The sequence below is a fragment of the Protopterus annectens genome, chromosome 7.part0, assembly GCF_019279795.1.
Source record: "Protopterus annectens isolate FY-2018-M chromosome 7.part0, PAN1.0, whole genome shotgun sequence".
Taxonomy (NCBI): domain Eukaryota; kingdom Metazoa; phylum Chordata; order Ceratodontiformes; family Protopteridae; genus Protopterus; species Protopterus annectens.
This window is the reverse complement of record NC_056739.1, coordinates 1175625479-1175647978: the sequence shown is the minus strand read 5'-3', so window position 1 is coordinate 1175647978 and position 22500 is coordinate 1175625479. Positions and strand designations below refer to the sequence as shown.

Sequence of the window (22500 nt, the reverse complement as noted above, 5' to 3'; positions counted from 1 at the left end):
TTTTTATTACATCACATTTTCTCTGTCATTTCACTACTTTACTTCCAGGCCCTACCACCATAGCCACCACAAATAAATCCTTGTTACTTACTTCTTTAAACTCCCAAAGCATAGTAAACAAAGTCCCAAACCTTCATGCTTGGCTCATACACATAAACCTGACATCCTATCTATTTCTGAAACCTGGTTAAAACCACGTATAAAGGACTCTGAAATAATTCTTCCAAACTACTCCATCATAAGAAAAGACAGGCCTCACAAAAAAGGTGGAGGAGTAGCTCTCCTATACTCATCCTCCCTAATAGTTACTCCCTATAATAAACCTATACCACACTTTAACAATGCCGAACTTCTTCTTACTCTACTACAAATCAATAATCACAAACACATATGTCTTGCTTCCCTCTATATCCCCCCAGGGGATAATATTCCCACACTTGAACTCATCCTTTCGTGGCTCTCTAGTAACATTAGTAACGAAACCATAATCCTAGGAGACGTGAACATTAACTGGGCCTGCATTCAGTCTCCAACAAACTCCATTAACATCAACCTCTACAATTTCTCACAGCTAATCAGTTCCATAACTCGCCCTGCAAAAAATCTCTCCAGTGAAAGTATCCTGGATTGGATCCTTGTTTCCCATCCTCACTATTTCTCCAAAAGTGACACTCTTCCCGATCCCCTTAGTGACCACATACCCATCTTTACCCACCGACTTCCCTCTATCTTACAACGAACCCATAACTATATACTATTCGTGACCAAAAAAAATTCAACCCAACAACCTTCTCGAACTCCTTACAAGCAATTAATTGGAATTGTCTAAAAACACTACCACTAGACACTGCAGTTTCCCACTTTAACTCGATATTCTTAAAAATATTAGACTCCCAGGCCCCCTTAAGGGCAAAGAGAATAAAAACAAAATCAGCCCCCTGGCTTCCAAAAATACTCTTGCTACCATGAGACATAGAGATAAAGTCTGGGCACGCTACCAGAAAAATATGACATCACTGCTCCACAATGAATATAAAATGCTTCGAAATAAAGTAAAAAATCTCATCACTTCTGATCGACAAAACTACTTCTCTACTCTCCAAAACCATAATAAAAACAACCCTCAGAAATTCTGGAAAGGCATCTCTAGTCTCCTTCACCCTAGTAAACCAGATTCTCCCACCCCAGACTCAAATGCTCCAGAATTAGTCTTGGCCACACAATTTAACTCCTTTTTTATTGACTCTATTTCCAAATTGACCTCTTCATTCTCTAACACCACCACACTCCACAATACTCCCTCACCCACCCCTACTCACACTCTATCTTTAACCACTATTACTCCCCATTCCCCATCTACCAAATCCTCTACCCCCTCTTCTACACAAACTTCTCCCTCATCTCAATCACCCCCTAATTCCCCCTCTCCTGACTCTCCCTTATTCTCATTAAAACCCATACCTACATCTACTATAAAGAAACTCCTTCTGAAATTGAAGCCATGTACCAATGTTCCTGGTAATATCCCTTCTTACTTTCTTAGTATAGCTGCAGAAATACTTGCCTACCCCATTAGCATCTTAATAAACCGTTCCATACAAGAATCTACAGTACCTCAAATCTGGAAACAGGCCTTTATCTTACCTCTACACAAATGTATTTATTTATTTATTTATTTTGTTTTACATTTGTTATAAACATTTATTTTTTATTTATTTATTTTACATTTGTTGACCGGGAAAATCCGACTGGATACATGTCCATTTTCAGAGGAGGCCCGGGGAGAAAAGCTCCACATTGACATTAGTTACATACTTATAAACTCAACATTGACATTAGTTTACATCCTTATAAACAGAGAAAATGTTACAAGTTTTGATAATTAATACATAGATATTAAGAGACAAAGGTGGTAACAATAACAATGTAACAAATTTCCGCCCCATAGCTATCCTGTCCCCTATCTCTAAAATCCTAGAAAAATGTGTCCAACTTCAACTCCTTCCATATCTCCTAGATAATCACCTTATAACTCCCACACAACACGGATTCAGACCAAATCATAGCACCATGACAGCCCTCCTCTCCTTCCTTGAACTTGTAAATAAAGCTCGTGATTCTGGCCAATTTGTCTCTACCCTGCTACTTGACCTCTCCAAAGCCTTTGATACTATATCACACAGCTTGCTTTTAGCTAAACTCTCTGAACTTAATCTATCTCCCTCCTCCTTGAGTTGGTTCTCTAGCTACTTATCCAACAGAAATCAAGCAGTAAAATGGAAGAAAGCCACCTCCCCACTCCTTAATACCCCTACAGGAGTTCCACAAGGCTCCATACTGGGTCCCCTTCTCTTTAATATATTTATAAACAATTTCCACAAATCTATCCCATTCTCAAACATCATCCAATATGCAGATGATTCAACTATCATCTGTTCTGCCACTTCTATCGCTATATTTCAAAAACTAACTCAAGATGCCTTCTCTACCACAGAGCAATGGATGTTAAGTAACCATCTAGCTCTCAATGCTTCCAAGACCAAACTAATGATATTTACTCCTTCTAAACTTACTCCTTTTGATATGAACACATTCTCAATCACTAGTCAAAATAACTCACCTCTAGAAATAGTGTCAGAGACTAAGTTACTTGGGGTCCAAATTGATAACCAACTTAAATTTAACTCTCACCTACAACTAAATATAAAAAAAACCCATCAGAAACTAGGCATGCTTTACAGACAGAATCCCTACCTCACACCTGCCACTAAAATTACTCTCTCCACTTCCTTCCTTGTCCCCTCCCTTCTCTATGGTGCCCCACTCCTAACTAATCTTCAGTCCTCTTTAAAAAAACAGCTCTCCTGTTGCTACAACAAAATCGCAAAATTTGCCACCAGCCATAGGTCCTCCACCCATCATTGTTCCTCCCTCCAGAAACTACAATGGCTAGAACTTCCCAATCAACTAACTTACATTCAACTAACTAGCCCACAAGCTTATTCTCAACCCCTCCCTCTGTCCATCCCTTTCATCTGCCTTTAAAATGCACCTACCCAATAGAGTATTAAGGTCAAACAATCAAAACCTACTAGAAGTGCATAAACCTACTCATCCCCCAGGCAGAAACCTTCTATCCTTCAGCCTAGCTCGCCATTGGAACTCCCTACCACCTTCCATCCGCACCACCTCCAACCACTCTACTTTCAAAAAATCTCTTCATTCACATCTAGCATCACAGTGGGAATGCTCTTGCTCCCACCCTACATAACTAACTCTGTCCTCTCACCTCCCCTTCTCCTTCCCGCTAACTTCCCTACTATACCTTTAGAATTGCATAAAATGTACTAGACAGGTCCTTAAGTTTACTTCCCCCACTATGCAATGTCCTTTAGCATCACATTGTACATTTCCTTAGTTAGTACGATTCCTCTCAAAGCTGTATTCATTGCTATATTTGTTGTACTATTGTTGTATATTCTTCTCAATCTGTATTAATTGTTATATTTGGACATAATTTGTTTTTAAATTTTTTTGCTTCCTTATTTTTGTATAACTTTCATTACTACCTGCTGTACCTATATTGTTCTGTTACATGTATCTTTTTTGGAGCTTTTCTCCCCAGGACTCCATTGAAAACGGGTTCTTTATGGCCCAATGGACTATCCTGGTAAACCAACTGCAATAAATAAATAAATAAAATAAATTATCTATCTTCTTTTTTATTAAATGCTGCAAATACAAGGTGTATGCAATTAATAGCACTGTGTTTACTAAGATATAGAAATGTTTGAGAATATTTAGTTAGAATTGAAATATATATGGACTGTCTTACTGCATGTATGTATAGTGGTGGGGTATATCAATATAATGTGGTAATGTTATTTGAAAGAGGCTGTGGATGTTGGTGTGACTTTGAAAATAGTATATATGCATTGTTATGTCTGTGGATGTTCAAGAGAAAATAGCATGGGGTGTTGATGTAATTATATGTATTGTTATGTTTGTGGTTGTTCAAGTGAAATTATACTGAGGTGTTGCTGTAATTATTTGTAGTTTTTTTGTGGTTGTTCAAGTGAAAGTAGTGTGGAGTGTTGCTGCAATTATTTGTATTTTTTTTCTCTTTCTTTTTCTTTTTATCTCTTTTATACCTATGCAGTTGTCTCTCTTTACTTGCTCGGCTGTGGTGTGTTTTGGAATGAGTGACTCATATACTGTGGAAGTTGTATAGGATGAGAAATGAGAGGCTTGTATATTTAGGTCATATTTGTTTTGTTATGGTGGTTGTTTGCAATTTCTAAGTCCCTGATAGATGAGCCATTTTTATGGTGCAGGCTCGAGCTCTTCTTGTCTTAAAAACAGTTAATTCAGTTTGTTTTCCCACCCAATGACATTTAGTGATAATTTACGAGCTGTTTTGAGCTAATGAATGGCTCTGGAATTCATCTTGTTGATTTTGCTGCATTTACTATTAACAGTAAGCTGTAGAAACTATTGGTGACCTTTAACTTGCTGTTGAGCAGCTGGAATCTTGAAACAGAGCAATGGTGAGAAAGAAAACGCAGGCACTCGCAGCTGTTCATGTATAGAAGACCACTGTCACCTTCCTCCTGTTTATATAATGCTTTTATTACTTTTCCGTTATTGGGGCAACACTTTCAATGAGATCCTTCAGCTGAAATCCAGTGTCTTAACACCTCTGTTAACCAGATATGTGTAAACATTATTTGTGTTAAAAATATATATTTTTTTAAATAGGTTATTTTTACGTTTACTACGCAGCTGGTTAGCAGATGTGTTAAGGTACTGCATTTCAGCTGACCGATCACGTTGAAAGTGAAAAAAGAAAAGTAAATGCAGCATGTTTGGTTAACGTAAGTTTTTTTTTTTTGTTACTAGTGTCCTAATGTCATATTTGCCCTATAAGAAATTAAAAGTAACTATGTACCTGTAAAGTGTCGTACTGTAATTCTCCTGCCTGCAGTTCACAACTCATGAGCTGAATGGCTATCACAGACAGCACCTCCATGTTCGAAAGTGGATGACATTCATAATTTTTAAAATGTTTTATGCATTCTTTCTTTAAGTTTGGAGTAACTTTACATTACGATTTTACTTTAATTTCCCCTGTGCTATAATTATTACATACATGATAACTTGCCACTTGAACTTCCTAACAACGCTTAATTCCGTTGTCAGGGAAACCCTTTGAAATGTGCATCAATTACTTTAAAAAAAAAAACGCTTACTACAAATCAGCTGTTTGTATAATTCCAATGACATCTTCGCAGGTAAAAGATGCCAAATAAGTGTACTGAAATAATTTCTGTTGTTGTTATTTTCAAAGGCTTACAGTAGTACAAATAACAAATAAATCCATTACTTCTCAGGTTTTGATATTGGAGCAACACTTTAGTTGTGGTTGCTAAGGTCTGAAAGCAGTATATTTTCCTGTCTTTAAGGAGTCATTGTAAACATGTGGTAAATGGATAATATTTAGAGATGAAGTTGCGACTTCTACATTTTATACACACATGTTGACATTAACACCTAGAAATCATGAAAATATACTACATGCGGAGCTCAAAGACCACATTTAAAGTGTTGCCACGATAACAGAAAAGTACCTGCTTTTTTTATGAGGAAACACCAAGTGCAGCTGGTAAAGTTCTCTTTGCTAAAGTTTGATCACTTAGTAAAGTTTTAGAGTTAATTTGTCATAATATCATGCTCTCACTGGTTCAGTGCACTGTTTTCTGTCATTATGTACATAACCAAAGACACCTAAGGATGTTCATCGTGTTAGCTTGCTGCAGTCATTACACTTAGGTTATCCTGTCGTCAGGCGGTCCCGCAGTCGGCTGGATTTCCAAAGTCTTGGTCCGACGTCAGTTGCAGTCACTTATCCCTGACGTCAGCGTGCCAGGGGTACATATATCACAACTGATGTAATTTTCTTCAGTCTTTCTTGCCGCACGGTGCCCAAAGCAGAAGCAATTCGCAAGTGCCGGTCAGCCGACTCCTGAGATTTTCGAATTCGAATTTCAGACCGAAGTCTTCTATAAAGCTAAGTACCCCATTGGGGAAACTTTTCTTGCCTCAGACATATGTCAGAAAAAGTTAACAATTGTATTTCTTGTGGGAAGCAAATACCTCATAAGGATTTTCCTTCTTATTGCATACCTTGCCTAGGCCCTGACCACAACGTCACTTCTTGTCGTTTTTGTGCTAGATTTAATAAACGTACTATTAAAAGACGATTTGATTTTGCACGACACTTTTTTGGCAGAAAATTTAATTATAACATGCCGTCGGAGCTTCCGACTACCGGCATGCACAAAAAGCGCAGGGATAAGGATCGACAGCCCAGGCCTAAGCCCGATTCCGAGGCCTCGGTTGATCCGGTCTCCGGTTTTCCGGTTATCAGTGAGGCTCCGACGCAGCCTCTGACTCCCGCAGTTCAAGAAACCGAGACCGCTACAGATATTTTGACGGAATGTACTAGGCCGACGCAGCCTTTTACTTCAGGCCCTACCGATGATTTACCTTCCAAGGACATCAGTGCTTCTGAAACACCATCGGTTTCTGAAGGCGTTTCAGACAGACGACTCTTACAGTCAAAACGTTTTCCAAGTCAAAGACTCCTTCCAAACCGAAAAAGGCTTCACATCAGTCTCCTGTTCAAGGCCCTATGCCTAAGAAACAGATGCTAAAGATGGCTGAAGACTTGATTTTTCTTATCAGGGGTTCTCAGCCTCCTCCTGACAAAAAGGCCTAGACTAGAGGAAGAATCTGCTTCCTCTATTCAACTGTCTATTTCTTCCGATTCCTCTGAGGACCAAGACTATTCTTTCTCTCCTTATGAAGATTCTGATGCTGAGGACTCTATTCCCTCAGCTTCCCCTCCAGAAGATTACTCTTTTGGGGAAACTTTACACACTATGAGGGAACATTTTCACTGGGAAGGTCAGGATTACTCTGATTCCAAGAAAAGGCTCAGAGAGTTTCTTTTACTCCCCCAACACAGACCTCTAGCCATCCCTCCTGTTTTGAACATTGTGGATGATGTCTATTTAGAATCCAGTTTCAACCCTGACTCTCTGCCTCCTGCTCTGGCCAAGCCTGACAGATACTACACAGTACCTGATTCTCACAAATTTCTTTACAAAAGCCCAGTAGCGGACCCAGAGACTATCTCCCAGGGTCCCAAGGGGGCTAAGGCTTCCATGGCAAAAAATCCAGTACCTTCTGAAAGGGATTCAAGAGCACTAGACAGATGGGGAAAAAGGTTTACATCTCAGCCACTTTAGCTATGAGAGCCCTAAACTGTCAATTTCATATGCTTAAATATCAGCAATTTCTGATCTCTCAGTTAAAACAAAAGATAACCACCCTCCCTCAACAATCTGAATTGAAAGAAGTACAGGATTTGTTGCACGCCACCGAGCAGGTAGGGAAACATACTTTACAATGTGGGTTTGATTCTTTAGAGGCCTCCTGCAGGGCAGCTGTCACTGGATCAGTTATATGTAGGCATGCCTGGTTAAAGGAACAAAGTCTGCCTGATCATGTTAAAGCAAAACTACTAGATGCTCCCTTACAGCAGGATGTTCTTTTTGGTGTTAAAGCAGAAGAAGTTTTAAAGAGAATGGAAGATAAGGCAAAATCAATGCAAACAGTCAAAGATTTCCTACAAGTACAACCCCCTCGCTTCAGCAGAAACTGGCCAACAACAAATTGGTCCTTTCCAGCCACTGACAGGCCTCAGAGGGCCAAATACAGGCGCCCAAGGGGCAGAGGACAACCACAAGCTCAGTATAAACCTCGCCAATGGGGCACTCCAATCCAGAAGGGAGGAGAAGACAGGTCTCAACCCACCAGAAGACAAACTCAATGACTTGCACCTCAGCTGGCCAAACAAAACTCTTTTGTCAGCCCCCCTGGGGGGAAAGCTAGCACTATTTGCAGACAACTGGCACATGGTCACAAAGGACAAATGGGTACTAGACATAATTTTACGAGGATACAGATTCCACTTTCACACCTTGCCAATAAAAAGAGGAATGCCACACCTGCCACAAAATCAAAGGGCAGAGGCTCAAAAACAAATTACAGCTCTCATGGCCATGAGAGCCATTCAAAGGGTACCAACTCAAGAGCAAGGCCAAGGATTTTACTCAAGACTCTTCCTAGTACCCAGAAAGGAAAATGCTTGGAGACCAATTCTGGACCTTTCAATTCTAAACACTTACTTACAAGTTCCGAAATTCAAGATGCTAACACTACAGCAGCTACTTCCCATGTTGGGAAAGGAAGCATGGCTGGTAACGTTGGACCTCAAGGAGGCATACCTGCATGTCCCTATCAGACAAAGTTGCAGAAGATACCTCCGTTTCATTGCAGGTTCAATTCATTATCAATTCTCTGCACTGCCCTTTGGCTTATCTACTGCACCCAGAGTGTTCACAAAATGCCTGGCACCAGTAATTGCATACTGCAGACAAAGAGGAATTCAAATATATCCATACCTGGACGACTGCCTCATTCAAGCAGAAAGAAAAGACATTCTCGTACAACATCTGGCTTTTGTGAAGCAACTACTGAATTGTCTGAGGTACACGGTAAATGAAAAGAAGTCAAAACTAGTACCTTCACAAAAAATGACATTCCTGGGTGCCAGCTTGGACACAATGGCCCAGAAGGCTTATCTTACACCAGACAAGCAATTACTACTGACTCAATATTTCAAAACAATGGCAACAAAGACCCAATTAACTGCAAGAAATATTCTGCAGACTTTGGGCTTCATGGCATCTTGCATTCTGATAATACCATTTGCAAAACTGCATATGAGGAAATTACAGTGGTACCTAAAAAGCGTATGGTCTCAACACAGCCACAGCTTGGACACAGTGATATCTCTCATTCCCTGCCTTCAACAGGAATTTCTATGGTGGGCACAGGCATGTCACCTCAACAAGGGTCAGCCTTTCACCTTGCCCCCACCCAGGCAAACTATCACAACAGATGCTTCAGACTATGCCTGGGGGGCACACATGGCAGGGCAATGCATTCAAGGCCTATGGACTGCAGAACAAGGAAAACTGCACATAAACCAAAAAGAGATGCTAGCTGTACAGAAATCTCTGACAGCCTTCAAGGATCTACTACAGTCTGGACAACTTGCAATAAAGACAGACAACACCACAGTAATGTGGTACATAAACAAACAAGGGGGCACACATTCCTACCCTTTTTGCAGGCAAGCAGTAATCTTATGGAACACAGCTCTGGCCTACCAAGTCCAGTTACAAGCTCAATTCCTTCCAGGACAGAAAAACACTTTGGCAGACGACCTAAGCAGAAACATCAAAGATCCCCACGAGTGGAAGCTAGACCCACAAATATTTACAATGATAACTCAAAGGTGAGGCCTACCATATATAGACCTATTTGCCAGTCCTCAAAACTACCAGCTGACAAAATTGTGTACAAGGACATTTCACCATCAAGCTTGGAAAGTGGACGCTCTCTCCTTCAGTTTGAAAAACCTGACAGCATATGCCTTTCCTCCATTACCTCTTCTCACAAAGGTTCTTTTGAAGGTCAAAAAGGAGAAACCTCAAATGATTCTCATAGCCCCAGACTGGCCATGCCAGCACTGGTACCCGCTATTGAAGAATATGGCTCACAGCCCACCATGGATATTGCCTCAAATACCTCATTTGCTCACGCAGCGAGACAAGCAGATTCTACACAGCCAGATCAAAACCTTAAACCTGGCTGCATGGCAAATCAATTAAGCATCCAACCAGCCCCTCTTTCACAAGCAGTGCTGGATGTTATTCTAGAAGCCAGGAGGCCAAGCACCAGGAAGACTTACTCGGACAAATGGAAAAGGTTTTCTGCTTGGAACCAAGCTAAAGGCCAAGACACAACTCAGCCTCATATGCCTCACATTCTGCAGTATTTAGCTGAGATGTTGCATAAAGGACTTTCCTTCTCTTCAATTAAAATCCATTCTTCAGCTATTTCAGCTCACTACGACACAAATCCAACTTTATTTTCAAATCCTCTCCTAAAGCAGTTCCTCAGAGGGGCAAAAAACATTAGACCACCTAGAAGAGCTCCTACACCAACATGGGACCTCAATTTTTTTCTGGAAAAACTAACGTTACCTTCCTTTGAACCAGCTTTTTCTGCAGACCTTCAGTTCCTATCTTGGAAGACTGCCCTGCTCCTGGCAATAACTTCTGCTAGGAGAGTTTCAGAATTTCAGGCTCTTATGGCAGTGGAACCTTTCCTCATTTTTCATCAAGACAGAGTTTCTCTACGAACTAATCCTTCCTTCATGCCTAAGGTAGTTTCCAGTGTAGCTCTAAATCAAACCATCCACCTACCCACTTTCTACCCCAATCCACAGAACAAAGGTGAGAGACTCCTGCATTCCTTGGACATTCACAGGCAGCTTCATTACTACTTGGATAAAACTAAGGCTTTCAGAAAAACTGACCAGCTCTTTGTTTCCTATGCTACAGCCTCTCAAGGGAAGGCCATATCCAAGCAAACCATTTCTAAATGGATAAGCCATTGCATCCGATTCTGCTACACCCATCATGGGAAACCAGTTCCTCCTACCATTAGATCCCACTCTACCAGGGCAACAGCTACCTCTACAGCCTTTCTCAGGGGGGTTCCTACCAAGGAAATCTTAGAAGCTGCAACTTGGAGTTCAATGCAGACCTTCTCCAAACACTATCACTTACCTCTTTATTCTAAGTCCAGGGCAGGCTTCGCCACTGCAGTTTTGCAGGGCCTCATTGCCTCCACTAACCCTCTATGATGCCTCCACCCTACCATAGCTTTGGGATTCAACCCAAGTGTAATGACTGCAGCAGGGTAACACGATGAACATAGTACAGTTTTGTACCTACCATAAATGTAGATGTTCGAGTGTTCACCCTGCTGCAGTCTAGGTTACCCTCCCTCCAACCCCTCTGATCTACTGGATAATCCTCTGCTATGCCTTACTGATGTATTTGCTTATATCTGAAGGGATTTTGTGTTGGTACAGTGTTCACACCATTTGCTACTGATTTGGATCACCTTCTTGGGGGCACCTGACATCTGGGGCAAGAAAAACTGAAGAAAATGGCGTTGGTTGCGATATATGTACCCCTGGCGCGCTGACGTCAGGGATGAGGTGACTGCAACTGACGTCGGACCAAGACTCTGGAAATCCAGCCGAATGTGGGACTGCCTGACGACAGGATAACCTAAGTGTAATGACTGCAGCAGGGTGAACACTCGAACATCTACATTTATGGTAGGTACAAAACTGCACTTTTTTATCCATGGCTGGCCTTATGTTTCTTAATTCTTTGTCTGCCACACATTTTGCCACATAATTGGTTATTTTTGTAGCATAATAGTGGGCTCTAGAAATACAGCAGTCTCCTTGTGTCTGCAAATATTAGATTATAAACACCTAATAAGAAATATTTGAAAATAATGCAGGGAGTGGAAAAAAAAAAGAAAAAAAAAAGACTTTTGCTATTATTTGTAGCCATGCTTCTCAGCCTCTTGGTTCAAGAAATCTGGACAAAACCTGACATAATGGGAGACATAGGCCCAAAGAAAAACAGGAGGACAGATTCTGAATGTAGTTCTTACAGACTTAAAAGTTGCTAGAATAACAAGATTTGTCTAGTGTGCATTTATCTGAAGGGTGTGAGATCTGAAACTAAAATGTATGTGAATTCAGTCCTTAGATCAGCTCAGTGGTTACTGGAAGAGCACAGATTTTGAGAGGAATGCACCGGGAATTTGGGGCAAAGTCATAACACTATGCTTTCACTGGTTCAATGCATGGTTTTCTCTGCCATAATGTACTTAACCAAAGTCACATACGATTTTTATTCACTGTTGCCCTCATGTTTCATTCTTTGTGTCTATCATGCATTTTACCACATAATGGGTTATTTTTGTAATATGATAGTGTGCTCTAGAAACACAACAGTGTACTCATATCTGCAGATATTCAGCTATAAACACCTAATAAGAAGAAATTTTGGAAAATAGTGCAGTGGAGGGGAAAAAATACTTTTGCTATTATGTATGGCCAAACTCCACAACCTCTTACCTCAAGAAATCTGGACAAAACCTGGCATAGTGGGGGACATAGGCCCAAAAAGGGATGGATTTTGAATTTAGCTCTTACAAACTTAAACATTACTAGAATAATGAGAGTTGTCTAGTATGCATTTTTCTGAAGGATGTAACGCCTGAAACTTAAATGTATAAGAATTCAGTCTTCAAATCAACCCAATGATCACTGGAGGAGAACAGATTTTGAGAGGAACACACCAGGAATTTGAGGCAAAGGTCGAAGCATTTTATGAAAATCTAGACGATTGAGATGTATGTTTATAGCAATGATATTTTTTGTCATGTAATGCAAAGGGGAAGGAGAGGACAAAAAAAATAATGTGTTTTGATTATTCAAATTCTGTTTTCACAGTACATTGTAGATTGTGCTAAATATATATTCTTCTGTGCCATAGCACATCATTCCATGTTTGGAAGGTTAACTTTAGCAGAACATTTGTAAGGAAATAACTTTTCTAACAAATAATTATTACATTCTTTATATGAACATTTATTTTTAAACTAGAGGAAGAAGAATTAACTGACTTGTCTTGTATTTGGTTTGTGGGAAATAATAGATGATGGCATTTTAACGTTCTGATACATTTAGCATACATCTTGCTTCATGCTGAAACAACTCAAGTCTCAAGTGTCTGGCATAAGTGATACATTGAGAAGGGGAGAGAGGGAGGGGGAAGAGAGAGAAGGAAAAAATGTAATGCAGGAAGCTGTCAGATGATACAATCTGTTGTCTGAAAGCCTAGTCAAACTCTGTTATGTATGTAGTCATATTGTACTGAAACAAGCTAATGTTCTGTCTAACACATACAATTGACCTTTATATTTAGTGTTTTTTATTCATTTATTTACCACATGGAAAGGAATGGACTTTATGACGCGTATGTAAAAAACAATTAATGATGCCGTTATGTTGAATATGTATAAAAGTTAATCCTTCGTTGTTTTCATTACCTAATTATTAATAAATGGTCAATAGATGACTCTCATATAATTAAATAGTTAGAATATTGCTTCTTTCCTCTTTACATAAGACTAAATAAATATACAAATATTTACTTTATGCTTTATACCATTGTACTTAATTACATTTTTCATAAGAATAGATAGGAATACGTTTTTGAATAAAAAAATTAAGTTTAGTTTTGTAATAGATTGAATTACTACATCTTAAAATGCAATGTTGAAAGTTTCATTTTTATAAGGCAGAAGCTGATGATAATGTTTTTGGTGTGTGAAATGTGGATAGTGGGTGGTTTGATTAAACAGTTAATCAAACCAGGAACATATTGTTCCATGTGTGTATCTGTATATAGAAGTTTGTTTCAAAAATCAAAAGTTAAAAAGTTTGTTTCATTTATTAGTTGTTCTAAAAGTTATTGTAAGTCAATGTACAGTGTATAAAAACAAGTTACAGATTTTCTAATCTTACCCTATACATATGCTAGTGTATACGTTTTTTCGCTTAATGTCAGTAGTCTTAATAATAACATAAAAAGAGACAGCCTACTTAAATTTATAAAAATGCATAAAACAGATATATTTTTACAAGCAACGCATCTACTAAAAAAAAGATTTAGATAAATTTTCCTTTAATGGTTTTCCAGTTATTGCTGACTCTTGTTATACAAGCAAAAGGAGAGGTACTCTCATATTGTGGAAAATTTCTTTAACCATGCCTAAAATAATTAGCACTTATTCTGATAAAGATGGAATGTTATGTTTGGTAGTAGAAATCAATAAGGAATGTTATACTTTAATTTATTCTTATTGGATACCTGGTCTGGGCATTAGACATGTAGAGCAATGTATAGATACTATAACATTACATGCTAGAGGTGAAATCATTCTAGCAGGAGATTTTAACTGTTTACTATGTAATAGCGACACTTCTAGAGGTAATAAACTTAGCATAACAGCTCAATCCAAAAAAATTTAATAATTTTATCACCTCAATGAATCTAAGAGATATTTATGATTAGAGGATGCCAAATTCCCTGAATTACACACATTACTCATTTAGATTTGGTACCCAAATGAACATTGATAAGGTCTTTATTTCAAATAACCTAGACCCCAAACTACATGAAGTCTTAATAATTTCAAGTCCACTTTCTGATCATAATGCCCTTATTTTCAATATCAATTTAAGAAACATTGATTTAATTTTTTTTTGCAAAGAATTCCAGCATACATAATTAAAATCAAAGGATTCAAAGACTGGGTCTTAATTGAAATAAACACTTTTGTGGAGCTTAATAACAGTGATGAAGTAGATGACATCATACTTTGGGATGCATTAAAAGTCTACCTTTATGGTAGAATAAAGAATTGGTATCTTCTAAAAAGAAAATAATGGGATAGGAATTTATTAGAATTGCAAGCTAAAATAGATAAATTAAAATCAAATTTAAAACCTAACAATGAGACAGCATATTTAGAATTATCAAGTTTAAACCAAAAATATGCAGAAATATTTAATCACAAAGTATCAATTAACCTGGAAAGACTTAAGTTACAGTCTTGCTTTGTAAATCCTAAACATATACATAAGTTTTATATTAGGACTAAACATATCAATAACTTAAACCATATCAACGAAATTAAGTACACAGATAATAATTCCAGAAAAAAAACAACAGATTTAAAAGGTATATTAGAAGCATTTAGATTAGAATGTTAGAATGTATTAGAAATCAATTAATGATAAAAATATCCCTCTAGCAAACAAAGATATAATTTATAGATTTATTCAAAACAATGTTGTAAACAAAATATAAAAACAACAAATTGAGATGCTAGATAAAACAATGACATTACTGGATTTGACGGATCAAATCAAAAATTTGAAAAATAATAAAGCCCCAGGTTTAGATTGTATTATTCCAGAAATATATAAAATTATTTCAGACTCAAATTTAAAAATACTGTTGAATGCATTTTTTATGATAAAAATGAATTGAAAGTTCCCCCTTCTTGGAAATTTTCAATGATTTCCCCTGTTTTAAAACAAAGCAAACATTTGCAACTTTGTTCCACCTATAGATCCATCTCTTTGTTAAATATAGATTATAAAATCTTTATGTCCATATTGGCCAAGAGATTAAATAATATCCTACCCAATATAATACATTATGATCAAACAAGTTTTATACTACATAGAAAAGTTCAAGACAATATTATTAAACTATTATCATTGACTGATATTGCTAATAAGACAAAAAAGCAACTCACTATTATTAGCCTAGATATTGATAAAGCCTTTGATTCTATTAGCTGGATTTATCTGAGCAAAATACTTAAAGGGTATAATTTCTCTCTGGACTTTATAAACTTATTATTAATATTATATAATGATTCCCAAGCTTATGTAAAATTTGGGTCATATTTATCATCTTCATTAAACATTACAAAAGGCACAAAATAAGGTTGCCCATTATTACCCTTATTGTTTGCACTGTCGATAGAACCTTTTGCTAATTATATAAGAAACAACATTAATATAAAGGGATTTTCATCAAATAATGAGCACTGTTCCAAAATCCAGCTGATTGTGGATGATATTCTTTTAACAAGTGAAGGTATAGATTCTTCTTTACCTTATATTATTGAATCAATATATTTTTTCAAAAAGATTTCAGGTCTAAAATTCAATCACAGCAAAACTGAAACATTACTAATGAATATGAGAATTAATTATAAACTACGAGATTATAATAACTTTAATTGGGAAAATAAAACAATACAATATTTGGAGATTAGTATAAAACCCACTTGGAAAGACACAGCACTTTCAAATTACACTGCTTTATTAGACATTATTATCAAGTTAACTAATCATTGGAATAACATGTTTTTTACCATGGAGGATAGACTCACATTGATAAAAATTATTATTCTACCCTAAGCTTTATTCTACATACAATCATCGATTAATCCCTCCTAAAAAATTCTTCAATCAAATAAATAATTTATTATTTATGTTTCTTTGATTCCCTCAAAAAAATGAGGATAGCTTATAATTGGCACGTAACAAACTGAAAAACAATGGAATTGGCTTTCTTAACATAGATCTATATGCAAAGTCGACTGTTATCAATATAGTATTACACACTGGTTAAGTAACACTTACATTTCAAGCTGGAAACAATTACATGAAACACATATAGTCTCTAGTAGTAATTATGAAGCGCAAATAAACTCATTGTTAGGCATTAGTAAAGTATATTGGGTACTACGGGATTATTCTTTATATAATAAGAAATATAATAATTTTATTTATGGTATGAATCAAAGCTTTGGTACTTTTAAAAGTGTAATAGATTGTAATATAATATTAAACAGCTATTTGTTTTTATATTTCCGATTGCATACACTCCTCACTGTTTAGAGTCCTTTAATTTAAACAAAATGTTAAATCTTAAAGATAATAACCAAAAATGTTGGTATCCGTTTGCAGATAACAATACGATTCATACAGTAAACCTTCTTCTAGCTAGATATAATGCCAATCAAGATAACTAGTTAACCATACAAACACTATGACAGTATGTTGAAAACAAAGTGAAATTATCAAAAAGTTCAGAAACGGACACACTGCCGAAGTTACTACAAATTTTAATGAGTAATAACTTGATAAACATTAACAGTATATTTTGCATTTTGTATATATATGAAATCTTGCATGATGAATTTTCATCATTTGACCTAGCCTTTTAGGATTATTCTACAAAAGTCAATAAAGAATAATTTTCAGAAGATAATAAAAAAAGTTATTAAAATCAGTAAGCAATACCACATTTTCTCTTTACTGGAAGTTGTTTATGTGGAAATTTCTACATAGAAGCTTCTTTACTGCTTATAAAATTGCCATCATTTCTAAGTGTAAAGAAATAAAATGTTGGAGGTGTGAGGAAATGTTAAAGGCTAATTGGGTTCATATGACTATTGAGTATAAGGTTGTTTTACAATTTTGGAATGATTTCAGAAATTTTGTAAAGGCTTTGTGGTCAGATAATTGTCATGTTTCTGATTCCTTGTTGTTTTTTAATGTTCCTGTACCAAATGTAATTCCAAAATATCAAGTACCTCTCCTTTGGTCACTTCAGACCATTGCTAGAAAAATGATCACAATGAATTGGAAGAACAAACAAGATCTCTCATTCAATGATGTTATAGGTCTAGCTAAAAATGTGTGTAAAAAAGAAATGCAAACTCTTCTAAGTATAACATATAAAATAACTCATAAAAGAATAAGCTGTCAGAAATTGCAAGATTTATTGGAGATATATTAATGGTATACATACTTCATATTGAATTGTGTCATGGATGACTGTTTATACTTACATATTGTTGATTTTATTTTTGTTTTTCTTAATGTTTTAACTGTCTTGATTGTTAATGGTGGTTGTAAAATTAAAAAGCTGTTAAGGAAAAATAAGAAGTTTTGTATGTTCAACAGGTTTTATTTTTGGGCCATTGGAGAAGGAAATAGAGGTTGGTGGTTGGTTGGTTGTTGTTGAGGTATTATAGAAGAACATAAGCTTGGTTTTATTTGGGTTAAGTATACATTGATGGGCTGTTAAGTGGTTCTCAATATTGTGGAAGGCTGCCTGAGTTTTTTCTTGGAGTTCCTTGATAGAGGGGGCAGAGCAGATTAGGGAAGCATCATCAGCATATTGTATGATTAAGGCTGGATTTGCTGAAGTGTTTAGGTTATTGGTAAAATTGTGAATAAAAGTGGGCCAAGGATAGATCCTTATGGGACTCCTACACATATAGGGAGCTGGGGGACAGTTTATTGTCCCATAATGTGGCTTATTTCCTATCTGATAGGTAGCTATGAAACCAGCTTAGGGCTTCAGAGCTGCAGTGGTAGAAAGCCAGTTTACTGAGAAGCATTTGATGAGATGCTTTTGACATATCTAAGAAGGTAGCAGGGACTAGTTGTTTTTTTTTTTTGTTTTTGAGTTGATTTATGGTATTAGGAAAGCTAATTAGAGCTGTACTGGTGCTATGCCTAGGTCGAAAGCCATGTTGTATAGTAGATAATAGATTATTTGACAGAAAGTGGTTTAACATCTGTGTATACATTTTTCTAAGATTTTGGCAAGTGATGACAAAATGGCTATGGGTCTGTAGTTAGATACATCTGCAGAGGGACCGCCTTTATGTAAGGGTATGACATGAGATATTTTCTAGAGGAGTGGTACGTACTGTTCAGAGATAGAATGGTAAATGACAATAGATATGGAGTAAGCAATGGAAGTAGCAGCTAGTTGTAGAAAGTCACCAGGTAGCTGGTCCACAGCTAGTGTGCAAGGTTTTAGTTTAGAAAGGAGATTTTTAACATAATTTGGATAGGTTTGACCTACAGGAAGGTAGAATTGTTGTTGGAGCTTTGAGATATGGACAGAGGTGTATTAGGGGTTCTGTTTAGTAGAGAGGTTATTAAGTTAATAAAATGGGAGTTAAATTGAGTGGCAATGCAGTTATTTGGGTTGGTCAGAGTTGGGGCTGGGATAGCCGGTTTTCCTGGGTTGAGAAGGATGTTGACTGTTTGCCAGAATCTTTTGGGATTTTTCTGGTATTTTAGCTGACTTGTTTGGAGGTATTTTTTTTTTGTCGTGTTTAATTAGTTTTTTGGTTTGCTTTCGAAGTTGTTGGTAGATAATGAGATTTTGTTTACTTCTATTATTCTGAAAGAGATACCAGGCTCTGTCCCTTTGTTTTGGTAGAAGAATTGTTTCTTTTGGCAACCAGGGAAGCTTTTTAGATTTGGTACAAATTTTTATAATTGGGGCTAGATCATTAAGTATTTATAGGAAAGCACTATTGAAGTATTATACTGCACGGTCCAATTGAAGTGTTTTTAGAGATGCCTAGTCATATTGTTGAAGAAGAGTATTAAATGAAGTAGGAGAAAAGTGTTTATATATATATATATATATATATATATATATATATATATATATATATATTTTTATATATATTTATATATAAAGATAATCTTTTTTTATGTATAGGTATATTTAAGTAATCACATTTTTAGATGTATTCAAATGAAATGCACCTTTCTTGTGTGATAAGTGGTAGAATACCTATAAGTACAAAAAGTGACATCAAATGCCCACTAAAGATGTACTAAGCAAGTGCTCCTTGTTGCATGCACAGCATTCCTGTAAAAATCCACTGGCAGTTTGCTTCATCAAACACAAATAAAATAATAAATTAAATTTCATTCTATAATGGGTAGCATTTAAAAGCAAAAAGTAACTAATTTATATTTTTACTGATGATGTTATCCTGTTATATTCTCATTAAATAATAACATTTTAAACAAATATTCTTATTTTTAAGTACTGTTATAATCACAAGATAACTCAGGTAACACACATTACAGTGTAGATGAAAAGAAAAAAAATACACTGACAGAAAACAATGACAGCTTTAAATGCAGTGACTGTATTTTACTAGTATGATGAACCTGGTGAAGAAAAGAATAAATAAATTTGAATGGCAAACCTTTCGACTTAATTTTCATTACAAGACTTTCATAGGTTCCAATTTGTTAGGAAATTTGTGTACACATTACAGGTAAGGCTATACTGTTCTTACACTGCAAGCAAGCTTAGAAACATCTTCATTAAAGTGATCATATAACCACAGACAGTGCAACTGTAAAGCTGAAAAACCTCACTGATTGCAGAGTGACAGATTATGTTCAGTTAACTGTACTATGGATATGACTAATCTGGAAAGGAAAAAGAAAATTAAATTAGAATGTTAATCCTCTTTTTAATTTCAGTATGGGAATTACATATATTGCAGCTTAATTATAAAATTTATATACACATTTGAAGTACAAAATGGTACTTTTCATAAACTGCAACCAAGTTCAGGAACATCTTCACTAACACAACTGAATGCAGATGTAATGCATTCTGATCTATCCCCAGATGCCTGTGTTAACAAACACCGGCAGAAAAGAAAGTTATTATGCAGTGACATTATTAAAAATCTTAGTTATTTAATTTTTAACTGATGCCATTGTATAATAGCAATATATCATGTGGCAGTCTCATGGTTAATTCCCATGGCTTGATCATTTGGGTTTTGCTCTTTTGATCAAACTAGTGCTCCTCCCACCTGCTGTGAGTAAACTGTGAATCGCCGACTTAATAACATAATTTTGTTTTAACATTTTATGTGGAATTATCTTAAATGCCTTGTCACGGTCTAAGCAAGGCGCACATACAGTCTCTTTGATTTAATACCATAATCATCCAGTGAACAAACACTATATATTTTGTCTTGCATGCTCTCCCTGATGTGAATTTATACTGCCTTTGCCCTACATGAGTCTATATAATTTAAAAGTATTTCCTTCATCAACAATTATACTTTTTCCCTATAGCTAGGTAGCATTACTGCCTCATAACAAGAGGTTCTGTGGTTTAGTTATTGCCCAAGGTGCATTCAGTTTGGAGTATGCATGTCCTCCTTTTGTTTGCATGTGTTTTCTCTGGTTAGTCCATTTTTCTAGCTTATGTCTTGTTTCTAGTCTTTAAAGGAGAATCATATCTATTTTATTCCAGTCTATACGAACTTTACTCTTCTCTCATGCTTTCTTAAAAAAAGTTAGCTAGTGACATTACTAATTCTTCTCTGAGTTCTCTACAAATTCTAGAGTTAATATCATTTACCATCTTGGCTCTGTCATTCAGTGGGTGCCAGGCAGAGAAAGTAATTCTGGATGGTGTGCCAAATGATCACAGGATGAGCACTCACACACACACATACACACACACACACACACACACACACACACACACACACACACACACACACACACACAAAATCATTCATTCACGTACAGTATGCACACCCACGGGCAATTTGGAGGATTGTCAGTTTTCTATGTCAAGTCTATAGAATGAGCCAGGGCAGCTGGCAAAAACCCACGTGGATACAGGGAGATAACCAGATATTGCAGACAGGATACCACATCCAAAAACCAGAGAACCAGACCTTGTGTAACAGCAATGTTAACAGCTGTAGCACTGTACCAACCTGTTTGCTTCCTGCGGTTATAATTGAAATGCTATGGTGCCTTCTTCCTTCTGTGGTTCCTTATATTTTGTAAACACTGTACACATTTCCTTTCGTCCCTGGATACCACTCTGGTCACACTATGAATAATATACACAGTGTGACAAATTCTATAATGTGAGCTAGTTCTACCACAATCAGGACTTAAGCCTCTGGATTTTTACTAAAATTATTGCAGATTAATTTATTACAGAACAATATATATTTTTGATATTTAATGATGCTCTGTAACCATAGTACAAAAATAATGATATAAAACAAGAAAAAATGAATTTGATTACAAACATCAGTTCTAAATGTTTATTGAAACTGAGTTTGTTGACGTGAACAAACACCCAGCATCTCAATAAACATATCTTAAAACAAGCTTGTGTATTCATGCATTTTCTTATAGTTATCTATTCCTTTCTTTCTGGTAAATATAAAAGCTACATAACATTTGATATATGAAAACACATGCTATAAAATAATTCATATAAACAAAGTGGTCGATGTTATAAAAATTTTTAACAACAAACTCAATGCATAAAAATGGAACATAAATATTCTGGGTACAAATGAGTTTAAGTAATTGGACAGAGAGATACAATTCAAAAGCTAGAGGGGGCTGCAGATAAAGCCACCACAGCCTATGGTCTCAGTGAGAAGAAGGTGTAAAGTTGATTTAAGGATGGTCAGCAAGGTAGGGACAAGTTCCACATAAGGTGACAATTAGTGCAATAAGGATTTACATTCCTAAAGAAGGAAATTTGAAATTAAGGCACATTCTCTAACATGTAGGGCACAAACTTAATTCTGGAGGCATGTCAGTAAGCTTTCTCAGATGTCACTTGGTAGAGAAATTAAGATTTAAGTACATATAAAACTTTTGTTAGTAAATATTTAGCAAAATAAATAATTAGAAATACTAACAGTAATAATAATGATAATAAAAATAGGGATTTGCTTACCTCCTCTAGCATGTATGCCCTTTACATGTCTTTTGGCATTTTCTATATGGGATGTACTTCCAGTGACTACAGCAGTCTTCCATGTGGAAACAGAACTGCTAAATGTTATAAGATTAAATCGATCATCTGAATGCATGTCACTCAGAATTCTTAGCAGAGCTTCCCTTGTCTGTAAAAACATAGTTTATATTTCAGTCTTTAAGTGGTGGCTGTTTCATAAATCTGCAGAAAATCCTTGAACTACCGATGACACAATATTGTTTTTTTCAGGATA

General features: G+C 36.3%; 1 protein-coding gene across 1 annotated transcript in view; it reads right to left on the bottom strand.

Annotated features, from left to right (window-relative positions):
- LOC122806145 (inter-alpha-trypsin inhibitor heavy chain H3-like) overlaps positions 1 to 22500 on the bottom strand; it is a 1222311-nt gene that overhangs the window by 756853 nt on the left and 442958 nt on the right. Inside the window, exon 8 of the mRNA XM_044076382.1 lies at positions 22227 to 22395. Within this exon, the coding sequence (XP_043932317.1) occupies positions 22227 to 22395 (169 nt within the window). The remainder of the gene's footprint in view (positions 1 to 22226; positions 22396 to 22500) is intronic.